The sequence below is a fragment of the Thalassophryne amazonica genome, chromosome 6 (genome assembly GCF_902500255.1).
Source record: "Thalassophryne amazonica chromosome 6, fThaAma1.1, whole genome shotgun sequence".
Classification (NCBI taxonomy): Eukaryota; Metazoa; Chordata; class Actinopteri; order Batrachoidiformes; family Batrachoididae; genus Thalassophryne; species Thalassophryne amazonica.
Window position 1 is genome coordinate 11,582,786 of NC_047108.1, and position 22,140 is coordinate 11,604,925.

Below are 22,140 nucleotides of genomic sequence, written 5' to 3' on the forward strand. Positions count from 1 at the left end.
CTCAGTCATGAGAAATTCGTAGGAGAGATGATTCCTTTGATTCCACATGATCTAACTTTCTCATCAACTGTTTCCACGTAGGATTGATCACCAGTGTCCCAGGGGTTGGTGGGGGTCTCCGACCTGTGGACCTTGTCACTGTGACACCAGTAAGGGCTTCGACCCCGACTGCAACAAGACAAGTGGACACTGTCGCTGCAAGGTAGCCAGAAAACACGTGTCTTCTAATTTACAGAAACTTCAGACAGAAATTACACACAGATTGACTCAATAATGACTTAACCACTAATATTATTTACAGTAGATTTTTTTTTAATATCATGCTTATTTATGAAGCAGACTACGTTATAAGTAACATGAAGGTACTGTACGTTACAGCAGCAGAAATAGCATTGTTCAGGGAAAGGATGTTCCAGGTGTCCACCTTTGTGAGCTGTTTCAGGTGTGGACCTGGTCCCTGCTGTGGAGTCGACAACCCCTCAAAGATTTCAACCTCAGTATACTTACTTTCAGTCTTCCTTCATGGTTGTGAGATTTGGATGCTAACCACCGACCCAAGGTGCTGACGACGTTTTTGGTACTGGGTGTTTTTGGAGGATCCTTGAGTACTACTGGAATGATTTTGTATCAAACAAGTACTTACTTTGAGAGACTTGGATGAGCAGTATCACTTGCATTTTTTAGGCTTCGTCGTTTTGGCCAAGCAGTGCATTTCTCAGATCATGATCCAGCACATCCAGTCTGCTTGGGTGGTTGCCATCACAGATCCAAGAGGGTTCTGTGGTGTAGTGGATGCGGAATTGCATGGCACCAGTGCATGCTCTCAGACGTGACTGTTCATTCATTCATTTTCTGCCAGTTTCTGGGTCTGGGTCATGGTGGCAGCAGATCGAGCAGCTCTTCCCACACTTCCCTATCCTCAGCTAAGTCCTCTTACTCTTCCTTGGAGGATCTAGAAGTGTTTCCAAGCAGTCTGGGGGATATAATCCCACCGGCGTGTCCTGGGTCTTCACCAGGCTGTCTCCCCCCACTGGACATGCCTGGACAACCTCCCTAGAGAGACAACTAGGGAGCTTCTTCAACAGATACTTGAACCACCTTAGCTGGCTCTTTTCAATACAAGGGAGCAGCAGCTCTCCCGGATATTTGAGTTTCTCAGACTGTCCCTGAGTCTAAGCCCAGATGCCCTATGGAGGAACCTGATTTCCACCACTTGTATCCACAACCTTGATTATTTCGGTCACAACCCAAAGCTCATGTCCATCGGTGAGGATAAGAGTGTAAACCGACTGGTGAATCTGCAGCCTCACATTTGATGAGACGTTTTAATGAGATTGCATGGCACAGATAGAAAATTAATGAATTTAGAGCCATCTCTGCCTGCTAGTGTGCATTAGCTGAAGTCTGGCTTTGTGGAGTTGCAAACTGACCTGATCCTGATGCAGCTCATCTTAGTGTAACTCTACAGTACAAACTCCTCATTGAGGATCACTTTATAACCCACAAATTCAAACAATTCTGATGTGTAACTGCTGATGTTCAGGGACTTTGGAATGTATGATGTCATTGTTGGTGATGCTGTTCATGTTGTAATGTCAGGGTTTTTTTTTTTTGTTTGATTTGTGTGTTTACTTATGCACACTCGCCCTCTCTGTGTATTTAGGAGTTTCATTACCACACACGGGATTCTGAGACATGCCTGCCATGTGACTGCTACCCAGTCGGGTCCTTCTCACGGTCATGTGACCCGGACACAGGCCAGTGCCCGTGCAGACCTGGCGTCATTGGTCGCCAATGCAACACATGTGACAACCCATTTGCCGAGGTCACAAACTCTGGATGCGAGGGTGAGGACTTTTTAAAATTTTGTTCTGTTAAAACTTCAGTGTTATTGGTAATGACTGTTTCTTTAATGTTCTTAGTTTCATTGTTGTTTGTGTGGCAGCCGTACTGATAATACTGTGGAATACAGATCAAGATCCATTAATTGATTTGTTCATCGACAGTAGTTTTAGTAATGTTCAGCGTTCACTGTTGGTTCAGTGGGAAGAACAGTTTCATGATGAGTTTAGGGAAATATTGTATTTGGAGTCTACAGATTTTCACTGGAAAAGAAATGAAGCAGCCTCTCCTTTCAATCAATCAACATTTGTGCTTATATTCTGGTGCTGTTGCTTTTATAAAAATCAGCTTTCCTTTAATTCTTAGCTGCTCTTTTAGTTTCTCAACATACGAGGTCTGTCAATAAAGTAACGGTCCTTTTTATTTTTTTCAAAAACTATATGGATTTGAATCACTTGTGATTACATCAGCTAACCTTGAACCCTCGTGCGCATGTGTGAGTTTTTCCACGCCTGTCGCTTGCGTCATTTGCCAGCGGGCAGGCTTTGAGTGAGCACTGGTCCACCCCTCTCGTCTTTTTTTCATTGTTCAGGAATGGCTCAGAGACTGCCACTTTGCTTGATCAAAATTTTTTCAAAAACTCTGAGGCACATCGAAGTGGACACCATTCGAGAAATTCAGCTGGTTTTCGGTGAAAATTCTAACGGCTGATGAGAGATTATGGAGTATTACTGTCGCCTTAAGGACTCCCCATGGAGCCGCAGAGCGCGCTGCGCCCCGAGCCGCCGTCGTCAGCCTGTTTCGAGCTGAAAACTTCCAAATTTAAGCCTCTGTTGACCCAGGACGTCGTGAGAGAACAGAGAAGTCTCAGAAGAGGTCGGGATCAGCAGTTTATCTGGACATTCCACTGTTAAAAAACATTTTGTAATGAAAGACGTGTGGACGGATTCGCACGTCGGCACCCAGCCGGCGCAGCACGGCGCCACAGGAAAAACACCTCCGTGTTGATAACCATTCCTAAGATTTAGGCGGATTTCGATGGCTTTTAGTCGAGTGAGTATCCGAGAAATTGTTTAACAGCTGGGCATGTTCCAACTTGTTCTGAAAGGCTTCCAACGGAGGTGTTTTGCTGTGGCGCCGGGCCATGAGCAGCTGCGTGCCGACATGCGAATCCGTCCGCACGTCTTTCATTACAAAATCTCCTTTAACAGTGGAATGTCTGGATAAACTGCTGATCCCAACCTCTTCTGAAACTTCTCTGTTCTCTCACGACGTCCTGGGTCAACAGAGGCTTAAATTTGGAAGTTTTCAGCTCGAAACAGGCTGACGACGGCGGCTCGGGGCGCAGCGCGCCCTGCGGCTCCATGGGGAGTCCTTAAAGCGACAGTAATACTCCACCGAAAACCAGCTGAATTTCTCGAATGGTGTCCACTTCGATGTGCCTCACAGTTTCTGAAAAAATTTTGATAAAGCAAAGCGCCAGTCTCTGAGCCATTCCTGAACAATGAAAAAAAAGACGAGAGGGCTGGACCACTCCTCACTAAAAGCCTGCCCACAGGCGAATGACGCAATTGAAAGGCGTGGAAAAACTCACGCATGCGCACGAGGGTTCCAGGTTGGCTGATGTAATCGCACATGATTCAAATCCATATAGTTTTTGAAAAAAATAAAAAGGACCGTTACTTTATTGACAGACCTCGTATTTATTTATGTTTTGCCTGAAAGTCCACATCTTTCAGAACATTTTTATTCCCTAAAAATTACTCTGAATTGATGTGGTGATTTTTCATTCATATTCCTTGTCTCTATCGTTGCAGTTATTTATGACGGTTGTCCAAAAACCATCACACAAGGGATCTGGTGGCCTCGGACCAAGTTCAACCTGCCAGCTGCAGTTCCCTGCCCCAAAGGCTCAGTTGGTACGTGTACACATACGAACACATGCATGGATGCACACACAAACTTGCAATCAAATAATTTGCACAAGTACGCTGCGCAATACCACATAGTTTAAAGTACTCCATTACAAGAAATATTTATCCATGTTGATATTTTTCAAAATCAAACAGCATTAAAAATATAATTTAAAAATAGCCAGTGAAAAGAATCTGGCTGTTAGAGATAAATTGCATAATATAGTACAATGTCATTTATACCGATGGTTGACATGAATCACACAGGAAAGATAATTTAAAAATAAATTGTTTCAGTCGTCATATTTATCTTCATTCTGAACTGCTGTAGTGACAGTCAGATCCCACTTGAGTTGAGATGGAAAATCTGAATTGAATATTAACAATCACTGGCTGCACATCTTGCAGGAGGATCAGATTAATCACAGTTATAACATCACATTTCTATTTCTGAGTTAGTTTGAGTCAATAGTCAATAGTCAATCAATTTATATAGCGCCAAATCACAACAAACAGTTGCCCCAAGGCGCTTTATATTGTAAGGCAAGGCCATACAATAATTACGTAAAAACCCCAACGGTCAAAACGACCCCCTGTGAGCAAGCACTTGGCGACAGTGGGAAGGAAAAACTCCCTTTTAACAGGAAGAAACCTCCAGCAGAACCAGGCTCAGGGAGGGGCAGTCTTCTGCTGGGACTGGTTGGGGCTGAGGGAGAGAACCAGGAAAAAGACATGCTGTGGAGGGGAGCAGAGATCGATCACTAATGATTAAATGCAGAGTGGTGCATACAGAGCAAAAAGAGAAAGAAACAGTGCATCATGGGAACCCCCCAGCAGTCTATGTCTATAGCAGCATAACTAAGGGATGGTTCAGGGTCACCTGATCCAGCCCTAACTATAAGCTTTAGCAAAAAGGAAAGTTTTAAGCCTAATCTTAAAAGTACAGAGGGTGTCTGTCTCCCTGATCCGAATTGGGAGCTGGTTCCACAGGAGAGGAGCCTGAAAGCTGAAGGCTCTGCCTCCCATTCTACTCTTACAAACCCTAGGAACTACAAGTAAGCCTGCAGTCTGAGAGTGAAGCGCTCTATTGGGGTGATATGGTACTATGAGGTCCCTAAGATAAGATGGGACCTGATTATTCAAAACCTTATAAGTAAGAAGAAGAATTTTAAATTCTATTCTAGAGTTAACAGGAAGCCAATGAAGAGAGGCCAATATGGGTGAGATATGCTCTCTCCTTCTAGTCCCCGTTAGTACTCTAGCTGCAGCATTTTGAATTAACTGAAGGCTTTTCAGGGAACTTTTAGGACAACCTGATAATAATGAATTACAATAGTCCAGCCTAGAGGGAATAAATGCATGAATTAGTTTTTCAGCATCACTCTGAGACAAGACCTTTCTAATTTTAGAGATATTGCGTAAATGCAAAAAAGCAGTCTTACATATTTGTTTAATATGTTGTGTGGGCCGCTGAAGAGGAGGTACTGCTGGCCCACCACCACCAGAGGGCACCCTGCCTGGAGTGCGGGCTCCAGGCACCAGAGGGCGCTGCCGCCTCACAGGAGCAGCCAGGGTGACAGCTGTCACCCATCACCTGAGACAGCTGACAGCAATCATCAGAGGGGTATATCAGCAGGACGGCATCTCCACCTCATTGCCGAGATATCGTTTCTACCGAGGAGGTAACGTATCCAGCCGACTATATCAACTTTGAATACTTTTTGCCTTTATACAGAGAGAGAGAAGAGCAGCAGGAGACAGTGTTGGATAAGTACTCACACTCCTGCACTTCAGTGTTTACTTGACGAGAGGGGGAGGTGGTGTTACCACCGTCCGTGTTGCTGGGTGCAGCGCACCCACCTTTGACTGTTTTTGTTCCTCGCCAGCAGTACCAGATCCGACAAGCGGAGGCAGTGGTCACCTGGGAGTTCGGGACTTGGCGGCTCCAGTATTCCTGGGGTTCGGTGGCGGTGGAAATCGAGTGGTTCCGGTTCGACTTGGACAGACGTCTCCTACCTTCGAGCCTGCCCACACGACACCATTGGAATTCGGCTTGTTCCCGAAATTGTTATCTGTTGTGTTTGTTGTGCGAGTTTCACAACAGTAAAGCTTTGTTATTTGACTTACTCCATTGTCCGTTCATTTGCGCCCCCTGTTGTGGGTCCGTGTTCCTACACTTTCACAACAGGATATCTCGGCCAGCGTCATGGATCCCGAGGGGCGTCAACCGGCTGTTGAACGGCCAATGGAAGAACAGGGCGCACAGGCGTCCGCAGGAGGGGTGATCGGTGAGTTGCAGCAGATCCTCACCGCTTTCACGACTCGGTTGGATTTGATGACCGAGCAGAACGTCCTCCTGAACCGCAGGGTGGAGGCTCTCGCTGCGCAGCTGGAAGCGCGCCCTCCGGGCGCCGCTGCGGCTCTCCCTCCCGTCGACCCTGTGCGTAACAGTGACGTTCCACTGGTCATTCAACGACCCCTCCCACCTTCCCCTGAAGCATACATAAGCCCCCCAGAGCCGTACGGAGGCTGTGTGGAGACGTGCGCGGATTTCCTTATGCAGTGTTCGCTCGTCTTCGCACAGCGTCCCGTCATGTACGCGACCGACGCTAGCAAAGTAGCTTATGTGATAAATCTGCTTCGTGGTGAGGCACGCGCTTGGGCTACAGCGCTCTGGGAGCAAAATTCACGGCTCCTTCAGACATATGATGGGTTTGTGAGGGAGTTCAGAACAGTGTTCGATCACCCTAATAGAGGAGAGACCGCTTCAGCTGTGCTGCTGTCAATGAGACAGGGGCGCCGGAGCGCAGCTGCCTATGCAGTCGACTTCCGCATCGCGGCTGCGAGGTCCGGCTGGAATAGCACTGCCCTCCGCGCCGCCTTTGTAAACGGACTGTCGTTGGTCCTCAAGGAGCACCTGGTGGCTAAGGACAAACCGCGGGATTTAGATGGGCTCATCGATCTTGTCATACGATTAGATAATCGGTTAGAAGAGCGCCGTCGGGAACGAGACGAAGGGCGTGGCCGGGCACGCGTCATCCCTCTCCCTTCCGGTTCCGACCGCGTTCCGCCCTCCCCACGCTCCACGGCCCCTGCGCTCCGTGCGGTTACAGCCCCCCCTGCTGACGAAGCTATGGACACGAGTAGGGCAACATTTAGGGCACCGGTTACACAAAGGAGGCTGGCCCACGGGGCGTGTTTTGTTTGTGGCTCGATTGAGCATCAATTAAGAGACTGCCCCGAGCGGTTCAACACCAACGCCCGCCCCTAGAAACTGGGCTAGGGGTGGGCCGAGACATTCACGTGGGACACACCCACATCGCCACACGACTCCCAGTTATCATCCTGTATGAGGATTTAACCCTGAAGGCCCCAGCACTGGTGGACACGGGCTCAGAAGGGAATTTGCTAGACAGCAAATGGGCCAGGGAGATAGGGTTCCCTCTGGTGGCGCTTACCTCGCCTGTGCAGGTACGGGCGCTAGATGGCTCCCTGCTCCCTCCAATCACTCACAAGACACCACCAGTAACTCTGGTGGTGTCGGGGAATCACCGGGAGGAGATCGAGTTTTTTATGACTCCGGCCACCTCCCGTGTGATTTTAGGGTTCCCTTGGATGTTGAAACACAATCCCCGGATCGATTGGCTGTCCGGGGTAGTGGTTCAGTGGAGCGAGACCTGCCATCGGGTATGTTTAGGTTCCTCGGTTCCTCCCGGTTCCCAGGCCAGGGAGGAGGTCAGAGCCCCGCCCAATCTAGGGACGGTTCCGGTGCAGTACCATGACCTTGCGGAGGTGTTTAGCAAGGATCTGGCGCTCACCCTTCCCCCGCACCGCCCGTATGATTGTGCCATTGATTTGGTTCCAGGTGTTGAGTTCCCATCCAGTAGGCTGTACAACCTCTCACGACCTGAACGCGAATCAATGGAGACCTACATCCGGGACTCTTTGGCTGCCGGGTTGATCCGGAATTCCACCTCCCCGATGGGTGCGGGTTTCTTTTTTGTGGGGAAAAAGGATGGCGGATTACGTCCATGCATCGATTACAGGGGGCTGAACGAAATCACGGTTCGTAACCGATACCCCTTACCCTTGTTGGATTCGGTGTTCACGCCCCTGCATGGAGCTAAGATATTCACCAAGCTTGATCTTAGGAATGCGTATCACCTGGTTCGGATCCGGAAGGGAGACGAGTGGAAGACGGCATTTAACACCCCGTTAGGTCATTTTGAGTACCTGGTCATGCCGTTCGGTCTTACAAACGCTCCCGCGACGTTCCAAGCATTGGTTAATGATGTCTTGCGGGACTTCCTGCACCAGTTCGTCTTCGTATATCTTGACGACATACTCATCTTTTCTCCGGATCCTGAGACCCATGTTCGACATGTACGTCAGGTCCTGCAGCGGTTATTGGAGAACCGGCTGTTTGTTAAGGGCGAGAAGTGTGAGTTTCACCGCACCTCTTTGTCCTTCCTGGGGTTCATCATCTCCCCCAACTCCGTCGCTCCTGATCCGGCCAAGGTTGCGGCGGTGAGAGACTGGCCCCAACCCACAAGCCGTAGGAAGCTGCAACAGTTCCTCGGCTTTGCTAATTTCTACAGGAGGTTCATTAAGGGCTACAGTCAGGTAGTTAGCCCCCTGACAGCCCTGACCTCACCAAAAGTCCCCTTCACCTGGTCGGATCGTTGCGATGCCGCGTTCAAGGAGTTGAAACGGCGCTTCTCGTCTGCACCCGTTCTGGTGCAGCCCGATCCTAGTCGCCAGTTAGTGGTTGAAGTGGACGCCTCGGACTCAGGGATAGGAGCTGTGCTGTCCCAGAGCGGGAAGACCGATAAGGTCCTTCATCCGTGTGCCTATTTTTCCCGCAGGTTGACCCCGGCCGAACGGAACTATGACGTCGGCAATCGAGAGCTCCTTGCGGTGAAAGAGGCTCTTGAAGAGTGGAGACATCTGTTGGCGGGAACGTCTGTGCCATTCACGGTTTTCACTGACCACCGGAACCTGGAGTATATCAGGACCGCCAAGCGGCTGAATCCCAGACAAGCCCGCTGGTCACTGTTCTTCGGCCGTTTTGACTTCCGCATCACCTACCGGCCCGGGACCAAGAACCAGAGATCGGATGCCTTGTCCCGGGTACACAAAGACGAAGTCAAAACGGAGTTGTCGGATCCACCGGAACCCATCATCCCGGAGTCCACTATCGTGGCCACCCTCACCTGGGACGTAGAGAGAACCGTCCGGGAGGCCCTGGCACGAAGCCCGGACCCCGGGACTGGACCAAAGAACAGACTTTACGTCCCACCAGAAGCCAGGGCTGCAGTCCTGGACTTCTGTCACGGCTCTAAGCTCTCCTGTCATCCAGGGGTGCGAAGAACCGTGGCAGTTGTCCGGCAGCGCTTCTGGTGAGCGTCCCTGGAGGCCGACGTCCGGGATTATATCCAGGCCTTTACCACCTGCGCCAGGGGCAAGGCCGACCATCGCAAGGCTCCGGGACTGCTACAGCCGCTGCCCGTGCCTCATCGCCCCTGGTCCCACATCGGCCTGGATTTTGTCACGGGCCTCCCGCCGTCCCAGGGAAACACCGTCATCCTCACGATAGTGGACCGATTCTCCAAGGCGGCCCACTTCGTGGCCCTCCCGAAGCTCCCAACAGCCCAGGAGACGGCAGACCTCCTGGTCCACCACGTCGTCCGGCTGCATGGGATTCCATCAGACATCGTCTCCGATCGCGGTCCCCAGTTCTCCTCGCATGTCTGGAGGAGCTTCTGCCGGGAACTGGGGGCCACGGTCAGTCTCTCGTCTGGATACCACCCCCAAACCAACGGGCAAGCAGAGCGGGCCAATCAAGAGATGGAGCAGACCCTGCGCTGCGTGACAGCCGCGCACCCAGCGGCCTGGAGTACCCATCTGGCCTGGATCGAGTACGCCCACAACAGCCAAGTGTCTTCAGCCACCGGCCTCTCCCCCTTTGAGGTGTGTTTGGGGTATCAGCCCCCGTTGTTTCCGGTGGTTGAGGGAGAGGTCGGTGTGCCCTCGGTCCAGGCCCACCTACGGAAGTGCCGTCGGGTGTGGCGTGCCGCCCGCTCTGCTTTGCTGAAGGCCCGGATGAGGACAAAGGCCCATGCAGACCGTCGGCGAACCCCGGCCCCTACGTATCGTCCCGGGCAGGAAGTGTGGTTGTCCACCAAGGACATCCCACTACAAGTGGCCTCCCCGAAATTGCAAGATAGATACATAGGTCCTTTCAAGATCCTCAAGGTCATCAATCCCGCCGCAGTGAGGCTTCAGCTTCCGGCCTCACTGCGGATCCATCCAGTGTTCCACGTGTCGAAGATCAAGCCCCATCACACCTCGCCCCTATGTACACCCGGTCCGGCACCACCTCCTGCCCGGATCATCGACGGCGAGCCGGCTTGGACTGTGCGCCGGCTTTTGGATGTCCGACGGATGGGCCGGGGCTTTCAATATCTGGTGGACTGGGAGGGGTACGGTCCCGAAGAACGCTCCTGGGTGAAGAGAAGCTTCATCCTGGACCCGGCCCTCCTGGACGACTTCTACCGCCGCCACCCGGACAAGCCCGGTCGAGCGCCAGGAGGCGCCCATTGAGGGGGGGGTCCTGTTGTGTGGGCCGCTGAAGAGGAGGTACTGCTGGCCCACCACCACCAGAGGGCGCCCTGCCTGGAGTGCGGGCTCCAGGCACCAGAGGGCGCTGCCGCCTCACAGGAGCAGCCAGGGTGACAGCTGTCACCCATCACCTGAGACAGCTGACAGCAATCATCAGAGGGGTATATCAGCAGGACGGCATCTCCACCTCATTGCCGAGATATCGTTTCTACCGAGGAGGTAACGTATCCAGCCGACTATATCAACTTTGAATACTTTTTGCCTTTATACAGAGAGAGAGAAGAGCAGCAGGAGACAGTGTTGGATAAGTACTCACACTCCTGCACTTCAGTGTTTACTTGACGAGAGGGGGAGGTGGTGTTACCACCGTCCATGTTGCTGGGTGCAGCGCACCCACCTCTGACTGTTTTTGTTCCTCGCCAGCAGTACCAGATCCGACAAGCGGAGGCAGTGGTCACCTGGGATTTCGGGACTTGGCGGCTCCAGTATTCCCGGGGTTCGGTGGCGGTGGAAATCGAGTGGTTCCGGTTCGACTTGGACAGACGTCTCCTACCTTCGAGCCTGCCCACACGACACCATTGGAATTTGGCTTGTTCCCGAAATTGTTATCTGTTGTGTTTGTTGTGCGAGTTTCACAACAGTAAAGCTTTGTTATTTGACTTACTCCATTGTCCGTTCATTTGCGCCCCCTGTTGTGGGTCCGTGTTCCTACACTTTCACAACATAATATGCGCTTTGAATGACATATCCTGATCAAAAATGACTCCAAGATTTCTCACAGTATTACTAGAGGTCAGGGTAATGCCATCCAGAGTAAGGATCTGGTTAGACACCATGTTTCTAAGATTTGTGGGGCCAAGTACAATAACTTCAGTTTTATCTGAGTTTAAAAGCAGGAAATTAGAGGTCATCCATGTCTTTATGTCTGTAAGACAATCCTGCAGTTTAGCTAATTGGTGTGTGTCCTCTGGCTTCATGGATAGATAAAGCTGGGTATCATCTGCGTAACAATGAAAATTTAAGCAATGCCGTCTAATAATACTGCCTAAGGGAAGCATGTATAAAGTGAATAAAATTGGTCCTAGCACAGAACCTTGTGGAACTCCATAATTAACCTTAGTCTGTGAAGAAGATTCCCCATTTACATGAACAAATTGTAATCTATTAGATAAATATGATTCAAACCACCGCAGCGCAGTGCCTTTAATACCTATGGCATGCTCTAATCTCTGTAATAAAATTTTATGGTCAACAGTATCAAAAGCAGCACTGAGGTCTAACAGAACAAGCACAGAGATAATATCTCTGTGCTTGTTCTGTCCAAGCACAGAGATATTAAGCCTAATCTTAAAAGTAGAGAGGGTCCACTGTCTGAGGCCATAAGAAGATCATTTGTAACCTTCACTAATGCTGTTTCTGTACTATGATGAATTCTAAAACCTGACTAAAACTCTTCAAATAGACCATTCCTCTGCAGATGATCAGTTAGCTGTTTTACAACTACCCTTTCAAGAATTTTTGAGAGAAAAGGAAGGTTGGAGATTGGCCTATAATTAGCTAAGATAGCTGGGTCAAGTGATGGCTTTTTAAGTAATGGTTTAATTACTGCCACCTTAAAAAGCCTGTGGTACATAGCCAACTAATAAAGATAGATTGATCATATTTAAGATCGAAGCATTAAATAATGGTAGGGCTTCCTTGAGCAGCCTGGTAGGAATGGGGTCTAATAAACATGTTGATGGTTTGGATGAAGTAACTAATGAAAATAACTCAGAACAATCTGAGAGAAAGAGTCTAACCAAATACTGGCATCACTGAAAGCAGCCAAAGATAACGATACGTCTTTGGGATGGTTATGAGTAATTTTTTCTCTAATAGTTAAAATTTTATTAGCAAAGAAAGTCATGAAGTCATTACTAGTTAAAGTTAAAGGAATACTCGGCTCAATAGAGCTCTGACTCTTTGTCAGCCTGGCTACAGTGCTGAAAAGAAACCTGGGGTTGTTCTTATTTTCTTCAATTAGTGATGAGTAGTAAGATGTCCTAGCTTTACGGAGGGCTTTTTTATAGAACAACAGACTCTTTTTCCAGGCTAAGTGAAGATCTTCTAAATTAGTGAGACGCCATTTCCTCTCCAACTTACGGGTTATCTGCTTTAAGCTGCGAGTTTGTGAGTTATACCACGGAGTCAGGCACTTCTGATTTAAAGCTCTCTTTTTCAGAGGAGCTACAGCATCCAAAGTTGTCTTCAATGAGGATGTAAAACTATTGACGAGATACTCTATCTCACTTACAGAGTTTAGGTAGCTACTCTGCACTGTGTTGGTATATGGCATTAGAGAACATAAAGAAGGAATCATATCCTCAGCATCTGTGTGGATGTTAAAATCGCCCACTATAATTATCTTATCTGAGCTAAGCACTAAGTCAGACAAAATGTCTGAAAATTCACAGAGAAACTCACAGTAACGACCAGGTGGACGATAGATAATAACAAATAAAACTGGTTTTTGGGACTTCCAATTTGGATGGACAAGACTAAGAGTCAAGCTTTCAAATGAATTAAAGCTCTGTCTCGGTTTTTGATTAATTAATAAGATGGAATGGAAGATTGCTGCTAATCCTCCGCCTCGGCCCGTGCTACGAGCATTCTGGCAGTTAGTGTGACTCGGGTGTTGACTCATTTAAACTAACATATTCATCCTGCTGTAACCAGGTTTCTGTAAAGCAGAATATGTTGATCAATTATTATATCATTTACTAACAGGGACTTAGAAGAGAGAGACCTAATGTTTAATGTGTTTTAGTCTGTGGTGCAGTTGAAGGTGCTATATTATTTTTTCTTTTTGAATTTTTATGCTTAAATAGATTTTTACTGGTTGTTGGTGGTCTGGGAGCAGGCACCGTCTCTACGGGGATGGGGTAATGAGGGGATGGCAGGGGGAGAGAAGCTGCAGAGAGGTGTGTAAGATTACAACTCTGCTTCCTGGTCCCAACCCTGGAGAGTCACGGTTTGGAGGATTTAAGAAAATTGGCCAGATTTCTAGAAATGAGAGCTGCTCCATCCAAAGTGGGATGGATGCCGTCTCTCCCAACAAGACCAGGTTTTCCCCAGAAGCTTTGCCAATTATCTATGAAGCCCACCTCATTTTTTGGACACCACTCAGACAGCCAGCAATTCAAGGAGAACATGCGGCTAAACATGTCACTCCCTGTCCGATTGGGGAAGGGCCCAGAGAAAACTACAGAGTCCGACATTGTTTTTGCAAAGTTACACACCGATTCAATGTTAATTTTAGTGACCTCCGATTGGCGTAACCGGGTGTCATTACTGCCAACGTGAATTACAATCTTACCAAATTTACGCTTAGCCTTAGCCAGCAGTTTCAAATTTCCTTCAATGTCACCTGCTCTGGCCCCCGGAAGACAACTGACTATGGTTGCTGGTTTCGCCAACTTCACATTTCTCAAAACAGAGTCGCCAATAACCAGAGTTTGATCCTTGGCGGGTGTGTCGTCGAGTGGGGAAAAACGGTTAGAAATGTGAACGGGTTGGCGGTGTATACGGGGCTTCTGTTTAGAACTAAGCTTCCTCCTCACAGTCACCCAGTCGGCCTGCTTTCCCGGCTGCTCGGGATCTGCCAGAGGGAAACTAACGGCGGCTAAGCTACCTTGGTCTTCTCCGACTACAGTGGCCTGGCTAGCTGTAGAATGATCACAGGATGTTTAACTTAATGCTCCTTGTGCTCAGTGGGTTTTATTTCAGGTCTCGTTTTAAAGGTCTTTAATATGCAGATTAGATTCATACTGATGTGGGTGTTCCTGAGTATTTGGTATCTGTTGTGTGGGCCGTTGAAGAGGAGGTACTGCTGGCCCACCACCACCAGATGGCGCCCTGCTTGAAGTGCGGACTTCACGCATGAGAGGGCGTCATAGCAACCGGGAGTGACAGCTGTCACTCGTTATCAGCACCAGCTGTCACTCATCCACATCACCACCACGATAAAGGCCGGACTGCAACTCCACCTCCCCGCCGAGAAATCAGCTATCAGAAGAGGTAATTTCTCTGCTACACTTAACTCTGACTTAGAGTCTGAACTTCTTTGCAGCCATTTTCCTGTGGTGTGCCTTATCTGAGGGATTGGCGTTTGGTGTGATCAGCGACGGCTTCACTTCACACCCCAACCAGATATGGTTAGACAGGAGCTGCACGAGTGTGTGACTGGAGGTGGAGGTGCTCCCTCCCAAAAGAATACAGACTGTGGAATTACTGAGTGTGCGAACTCACACTCATCAATAGTTTTTCTGTTCTCTGCCAGCAGTACCAGGTCTGACAGCTGGAGACGGTGACCACCTGGGGACCCAGGACTTGGCGGCTCCGGTGTTCTTCAGATCCGTTGGCGGTGAAGGCCGTGTGGGTTCCGGCTCGGCTCAGGACGGATGTCTCCTATCCTCAAGCCTGCCCACACGTCACTCAAATCTGTAATTCGGTGGTACCTAAACTGTGATTGTCTGTATTTCATTGTGCACTACAACATTAAATTGTTACTGTTCGGCTTATCCATTGCCCGTTAATTTAACGCCCCCTGTTGTGGGTCCGTGTTCCTACACCTTCACAACAGGATTTCTCGGCCAGCGTCATGGATCCCGAGGGGCGTCAACCATCGCTTGAACAGCCAATGGAAGAGCGAGGTGCACAGGCGTCAGCAGGAGGCGTGTTAGGTGAGCTGCAGCAAATCTTAACCGCTTTCACTGCTCGGCTGGACTTAGTAACCGAGGAGAGTGTGATCCTCATTCGGAGGATGGAGGCTCTCACCGCCAAGGTGGAAGCGCAGGCCCAGGGTGCTGCTGCAGCACCTCCCCCTGCTGACCGGAGGCCTGAAACAGACATTCCGCTGGTCATTCAACGAACCCCCCCACCGTCCCCTGAAGCATACATAAGCCCTCCGGAGCCGTACGGAGGTTGTGTCGAGACGTGCGCAGACTTCTTAATGCAGTGCTCGCTCGTCCTTTCACAGCGTCCCGTCATGTACGCGTCAGATGCTAGCCGGGTGGCTTACGTAATAAATCTGCTTCAAGGAGAGGCACGCGCCTGGGCTACGGCGCTCTGGGAGCAGAATTCACGGCTCCTAACGACATACGCTGGGTTTGTGAGGGAGTTCAGACAGGTGTTCGACCACCCTCATAGAGGCGAGACCGCTTCAAGCGTGCTGCTATCGATAAGTCAGGGGTGTCTGAGCGCGGCGAAGTATGCAGTCGACTTCCGCATCGCGGCAGCGCGAGCCGGCTGGAATGCTGTTGTGCTCCGCGCCGCCTTTGTAAATGGACTGTCTCTGGTCCTTAAGGAGCACCTGGTGGCGAAGGACAAGCCGCAGGATTTAGACGGGCTTATTGACCTACTTATACGGTTAGACAACCGATTAACAGAACACCGACGGGAGCGAGACGAGAGGCATGGTCAGGCACAAGCCATCCCTCTTCCTCCCGGGTCCGAAAGGGAGCTCGCTTCCCCACGCTCCACAGCCAGGATACTCCACATGACGACAGCTCCCCCTGCTGACGTTGCTATGGAAACGAGCAGGGCCAAAAGGCGATCAGATCAGAGACAAAGGAGGCTGGTCTGTGGGGAGTGTTTTCACTGCAGCTCAACCGAGCACACGCAGAAAAACTGCCCCAAACGGTCAAAACAGCAATACTCATCCTTAGAGACTGGGCTAAGGGTGGGTCATAATACCCACACGGGGATGCCCCGTAAATCTGCACGCATCCCAGTCACGATCCTGAGTGGGGATCTGACCCTTCACGCCCCAGCACTGGTAGACACGGGGTCAGAAGGGAATCTGCTGGACAGCAGATGGGCAAGGGAAGTCGGGCTCCCTCTAGTGGCTCTACCTTCACCTTTGAAGGTACGGGCACTAGATGGCACCCTTCTTCCATTAATCACACACCAGATACAACCAGTGACATTGGTGGTGTCTGGTAATCACAGGGAGGAGATCGTGTTCTATGTAACGCCTTCCACCTCCCGGGTGATTTTGGGTTATCCTTGGATGAGAAAACACAATCCCCGGATTGATTGGCCGTCTGGGGTTGTGGCTCAGTGGAGCGAAACCTGCCACCGGGAGTGTCTCGGATCCTCGGTTCCGCCTGGTGTGACAGCTAGTGAGGAGGCTAAAGTCCCCCCCAATCTGACGGCGGTGCCAAGTGAGTACCACGATCTTGCTGACGTTTTCAGCAAAGATCTGGCGCTCACCCTTCCCCCGCACCGTCCATACGATTGTGCAATTGATTTGATCCCGGGCGTTGAGTACCCGTCCAGTAGGCTGTACAACCTCTCACGTCCGGAGCGAGAATCAATGGAGACCTACATCCAGGACTCATTAGCTGCCGGGCTGATCCAGAACTCCACCTCCCCGATGGGTGCTGGTTTCTTTTTTGTGGGCAAGAAAGACAGCGGACTCCGTCCAAGCATTGATTACAGGGGGCTGAACGAGATCACGGTTCGCAACCGATACCCTCTGTCCCTGTTAGATTCAGTGTTCACGCCCTTGCATGGAGCCCAAATATTCACGGAACTTGATCTTAGGAATGCGTACCACCTGGTTCAGATCCGGAAGGGAGACGAATGGAAGACGGCGTTTAACACCCCGTTAGGTCACTTTGAGTACCTCGTCATGCCGTTCGGCCTCACTAATGCCCCTGCGATGTTTCAAGCTTTGGTAAATGACGTCTTGCAGGACTTCCTGCATCGGTTTGTCTTCGTATATCTGGACGATATACTCATCTTTTCCCCGGATCCTGAGACTCATGTTACGCATGTACGTCAGGTTCTGCAGCGGTTGTTGGAGAACCGGCTGTTTGTGAAGGGCGAGAAGTGCGAGTTCCACCCCACATCTTTGTCCTTCCTGGGGTTTATCATCTCCTCCAACTCCATCGCCCCTGATCCGGCCAAGGTAGCGGCGGTGAGAGATTGGCCCCAACCTACAAACCGTAGGAAACTGCAGTAGTTCCTCGGTTTTGCTAATTTTTACCGGAGGTTCATCAAGGGCTATAGTCAGGTAGTTAGCCCCCTGACAGCCCTGACCTCCACTAAAGTCCCCTTCACTTGGTCGGATCAGTGCGAAGCCGCGTTTAGGGAGTTGAAACGTCGGTTCTCGACTGCACCAGTTCTGGTGCAGCCCGATCCTATTCGCCAATTTATAGTTGAAGTGGATGCCTCTGACTCAGGGATAGGAGCCGTGCTATCCCAGAGCAGGGAGTCCAATAAGGTTCTCCATCCTTGTGCCTATTTTTCCCGCAGGTTGACCCCGGCAGAAAGGAATTATGACGTCGGCAACCGGGAACTTCTTGCGGTGAAAGAGGCTCTGGTGGAGTGGAGACACCTGTTGAAGGGAGCTTCTATGCCATTCACGGTTTTCACAGACCATCGGAACCTGGAGTACATTCGGACCGCCAAGCGTCTGAACCCCAGGCAAGCCCGCTAGTCACTGTTCTTCGGGTGTTTTGACTTTCGGATCACATACCACCCCGGGACGAAGAACCAACGGTCTGACGCCCTGTCCCAGGTGCACGAAGAGGAGGTCAGGACCGAGCTGTCAGACCCGATGGAAACCATCTTTCCCGAGTCCACTGTCATGGCCGCCCTCACCTGGGATGTGGAGAAGACCGTCTGGGAGGCCCTGACACGGAACCCGGACCCGGGAACTGGCCCGAAGAACAAAATGTACTTCCCACCAGAAGCCAGGGCTGCAGTTCTGGACTTCTGTCACGGTCCCAAAATCTCCTGCCACCCAGGGGTACGAAGAACCGTGGAAGTCGTTCGGCAGCGCTTCTGGTGGGCGTCTCTGGAAACCGACGTCCGTGAGTACGTCCAGGCCTGCACCACCTGCGCCAGGGGCAAGGCAGATCATCATAAGACCCAAGGCATCCTCCAGCCTTTGCCCGTGCCTCATCGCCCCTGGTCTCACATCGGCCTGGACTTCGTCACGGGCCTCCCGCCGTCCCAGGGCAAGACTACCATCCTCACGATAGTGGACCGGTTGTCCAAGGCAGCCCACTTCGTGGCCCTCCCGAAGCTCCCGACGGCCCAGGAGACTGCAGACCTCCTGGTCCACCACGTCGTGCGTCTGCATGGGATTCCATCGGACATTGTCTCAGACCGTGGCCCTCAGTTCTCCTCCCAAGTCTGGAGGAGTTTCTGCAGGGAACTGGAGGCCACAGTAAGCCTCTCGTCTGGGTACCACCCCCAGACGAACGGGCAGGCAGAGCGGACGAATCAGGATTTGGAGCAGGCCCTCCGCTGCGTGACCTCTGCGCACCCGTCGGCCTGGAGTGACAATCTGGCCTGGATCGAGTACGCTCATAATAGCCAAGTATGATCTGCCACCGGCCTCTCCCCTTTCGAGGTATGCTTGGGGTACCAGCCCCCATTATTCCCGCTAGTGGAGGGAGAGGTCGGGGTGCCCTCAGTCCAGGCCCATCTGAGGAGGTGCCGTCGGGTGTGGCGTACCACCCGCTCTGCCCTGCTCAAAGCCCAGACGAGGGCTAAGGCCCATGCGGACCGCCGGCATGCCCCGGCCCCTACGTATCAGCCCGGGCAGGCAGTTTGGCTATGTACAAAATACATACCTCTACAAACGGAATCCCAGAAACTTAAGGACAGATTTATAGGACCCTTCACCATCGTGAAGCTGAAGCTGCCAGCTTTACTGTGGATACATCCGGTCTTCCACATCTCCAGACTCAAACCCTGCCACACCTCTCCCCTCTGTGCCCCTTGACCGGCGCCGCCGCCTGCCCGGATCATCGATGGGGAGCCGGCTTGGACTGTGCGCCGGCTCCTGGACGTTCGTCAAAAGGGCCGGGGATTCCAGTATTTGGTGGACTGGGAAGGATACAGACCCGAAGAACGCTCCTGGGTGAAGAGGAGCTTCATCCTGGACCCAGCCCTCCTGGCCGATTTCTATGCCCGGCACCCGGACAAGCCTGGTCGGGCACCAGGAGGCGCCCGTTGAGGGGGGGGTCCTGTTGTGTGGGCCGCTGAAGAGGAGGTACTGCTGGCCCACCACCACCAGATGGCGCCCTGCTTGAAGTGCGGGCTTCAAGCATGAGAGGGCGTCATAGCAACCGGGAGTGACAGCTGTCACTTGTTATCAGCACCAGCTGTCACTCATCCGCATCACCACCACCATAAAGGCCGGACTGCAACTCCACCTCCCCGCCGAGAAATCAGCTATCAGAAGAGGTAATTTCTCTGCTACACTTAACTCTGACTTAGAGTCTGAACTTCTTTGCAGCCGTTTTCCTGTGGTGTGCCTTATCTGAGGGATTGGCGTTTGGTGTGATCAGCGACGGCTTCGCTTCACACCCCAACCAGATAAGTGGTTACACAGGAGCTGCACGAGTGTGTGACTGGAGGTGAAGGTGCTCCCTCCCAAAAGAATACAGACTGTGGAATTACTGAGTGTGCGAACTCACACTCATCAATAGTTTTTCTGTTCTCTGCCAGCAGTACCAGGTCTGACAGCTGGAGACGGTGACCACCTGGGGACCCAGGACTTGGCGGCTCCGGTGTTCTTCAGATCCGTTGGCGGTGAAGGCCGTGTGGGATCCGGCTCGGCTCAGGACGGATGTCTCCTATCCTCAAGCCTGCCCACACGTCACTCAAATCTGTAATTCGGTGGTACCTAAACTGTGATTGTATTTCGTTGTGCACTACAACATTAAATTGTTACTGTTCGGCTTATCCATTGCCCGTTCATTTAACGTCCCCTGTTGTGGGTCCGTGTTCCTACACCTTCACAACAGTATCTGTATGTCTTATTCATGTCTCACTCGTGTCGTCATTGGTTATTGTCTTTGAAGGTGCTGCTGCTCCAAATAGATAGCAAAACTAACTATGACTTTAAAATTTAAAATTTTTTAGCATTATTATTAGTAGTATTCATAAAAATCTAATTAGTGTATAATTACCTGCAATGAAACGGTGTGTTTTCATGAGCTTGGAACAAACCCTTCACATCTACATAGCAGCGCGTCCGCTCATGGACATAATCACCACGAGTTTTGCATTTTGCAGTGCAGCCAGAAGACTCAAGAACAAAGAAGAACAATCAGTGGTTTCTCCTCTGTGCACTGTCGACTGTTTCCTAGTTCAGACTAACAAGTTTTAGAATAAGAATGATAGAGAGCATGAACCCCGTCACCAAAGAAGCAAAAACATGAAGGGAATCAAAATCATGACTGTGGAAGGAATAATGCAGTCTGCAGTTTCACCACTAGGTGACACTAAATCCTACACCCTGTAGCTTTAAAACTGGATGATATGCACCTTATTGCATTACTTGTCAGTACTCTGCGACTCACTGCAGCCATCACGACTTTTTGTTTAAAAGCCAATCAAAAGGTATTTTTTTTCCCTCCTTGTTCACGATAACAGATGTTGCACATTTGTTTAATTTTTTTTGTTTCAGGTGCAGCCATCAGACACTGTGATGTGGAGAGAGGCTGGCTGGAGCCGGACCTTTATAACTGCACCTCTCCTCCATTTGTGGAGCTCAATACTGCTGTATGTAGACAAATGAGAATACGAGATTAAATTCAATTTCTAACACAGAAGCATTTTTTTTTTTAAAAAAGCAGCAACCAGCATGTGTGCAGTTGCAAAAGCTATTTCAGTAGTGAACTTTTTTGTAGTTAGTGCACCTTCGGCTGACCCTCTCTTTGACCTCGTCCTGTGTAGCTTGATTCTCTGGAGCGTAATGAAACAGAGCTGAGCACCATCCTGGAGAAGAAACTCGCTCACCAACTCCGTGATGTTACTGAGGCAACCGTCCGACTTTACGGCAACGACTTACAGATCGCCGAACGACTGCTGTCGCGAATCTTGACCTTTGAGACCCAACAAAGCGGCTTTGGACTCACCGCCACTCAGGATGCACACTTTAATGAGGTAAAAAAAAAAAAAAAAACACATTTCTGTTCTCTCGTACCCACTGTGTCGTTTACAGAGATATTAAAGATTATCGTTATTTGGTATGTGTGGCTTTGTAATATGATGCAACTGTCATATTGAGGGGGTTGTCTACTGATCACAAACATGATTTGATGCCAATGCTGTCTGTGTTACCCCTGTTAAGGGTTCCGGCACACTGGGTTCTGGTTTTTCAGGCTATCAGGGTTTATTGCAGAACATATTCTATAAGTACTGAGGTTGCGTATCGATTGTTAGACTTCACGCCGCTCTTCAAAATGAAACAACCCTTTTGGGAGAAGAGTGGAGAATAGCTTTCTCATTGCTGCAGGAGACACCAAGGTTTATGGGAAATGTTGATTTGATTTTGAAAAATGGAACAACAACAATAAGACAAAAAAATCTTTTGCCCCCCAAGAAGGACATGCTGTGTGGGGAAAATTTAAAAAAGATATATATATATATATATATATATATATATATACATATGAAGAGTTCAGATGCAAAACCCAGTATCTCCAAAACCATAAATTTTTAGTTGACGCCAACATGTACTTGGCTGTCAAGGGGACCATCAGTGTGCAAAATATGAAAGAATTTGAACAAACTGTTTTCATGTTATTGATGAAAGTCTGTGCATTTCCACCACAGGGCTTCCTTTAAACCTCCATTTTCAACTGCATTTTTTTCCATTAAAAATCTGAACTCTTTATACATATAGACGCCTTTACAGTGTCAAATCTCACGCGTAATCACATTCTCGCTGGGGAGGCCGAGATTTTGTTGTCAGTGT

General features: G+C 50.1%; 1 protein-coding gene across 1 annotated transcript in view; it reads left to right on the forward strand.

Annotated features, from left to right (window-relative positions):
- celsr3 (cadherin, EGF LAG seven-pass G-type receptor 3) overlaps positions 1-21,585 on the forward strand; it is a 258,686-nt gene extending 237,101 nt beyond the window's left edge. The window contains exons 15-20 of the mRNA XM_034171441.1: positions 82-202; positions 1,664-1,847; positions 3,660-3,761; positions 20,848-20,942; positions 21,117-21,362; positions 21,514-21,585. Coding sequence (XP_034027332.1) covers positions 82-202; positions 1,664-1,847; positions 3,660-3,761; positions 20,848-20,942; positions 21,117-21,362; positions 21,514-21,585 — 820 coding nt within the window. The remainder of the gene's footprint in view (positions 1-81; positions 203-1,663; positions 1,848-3,659; positions 3,762-20,847; positions 20,943-21,116; positions 21,363-21,513) is intronic.
- Positions 21,586-22,140: the final 555 nt, after the last annotated feature.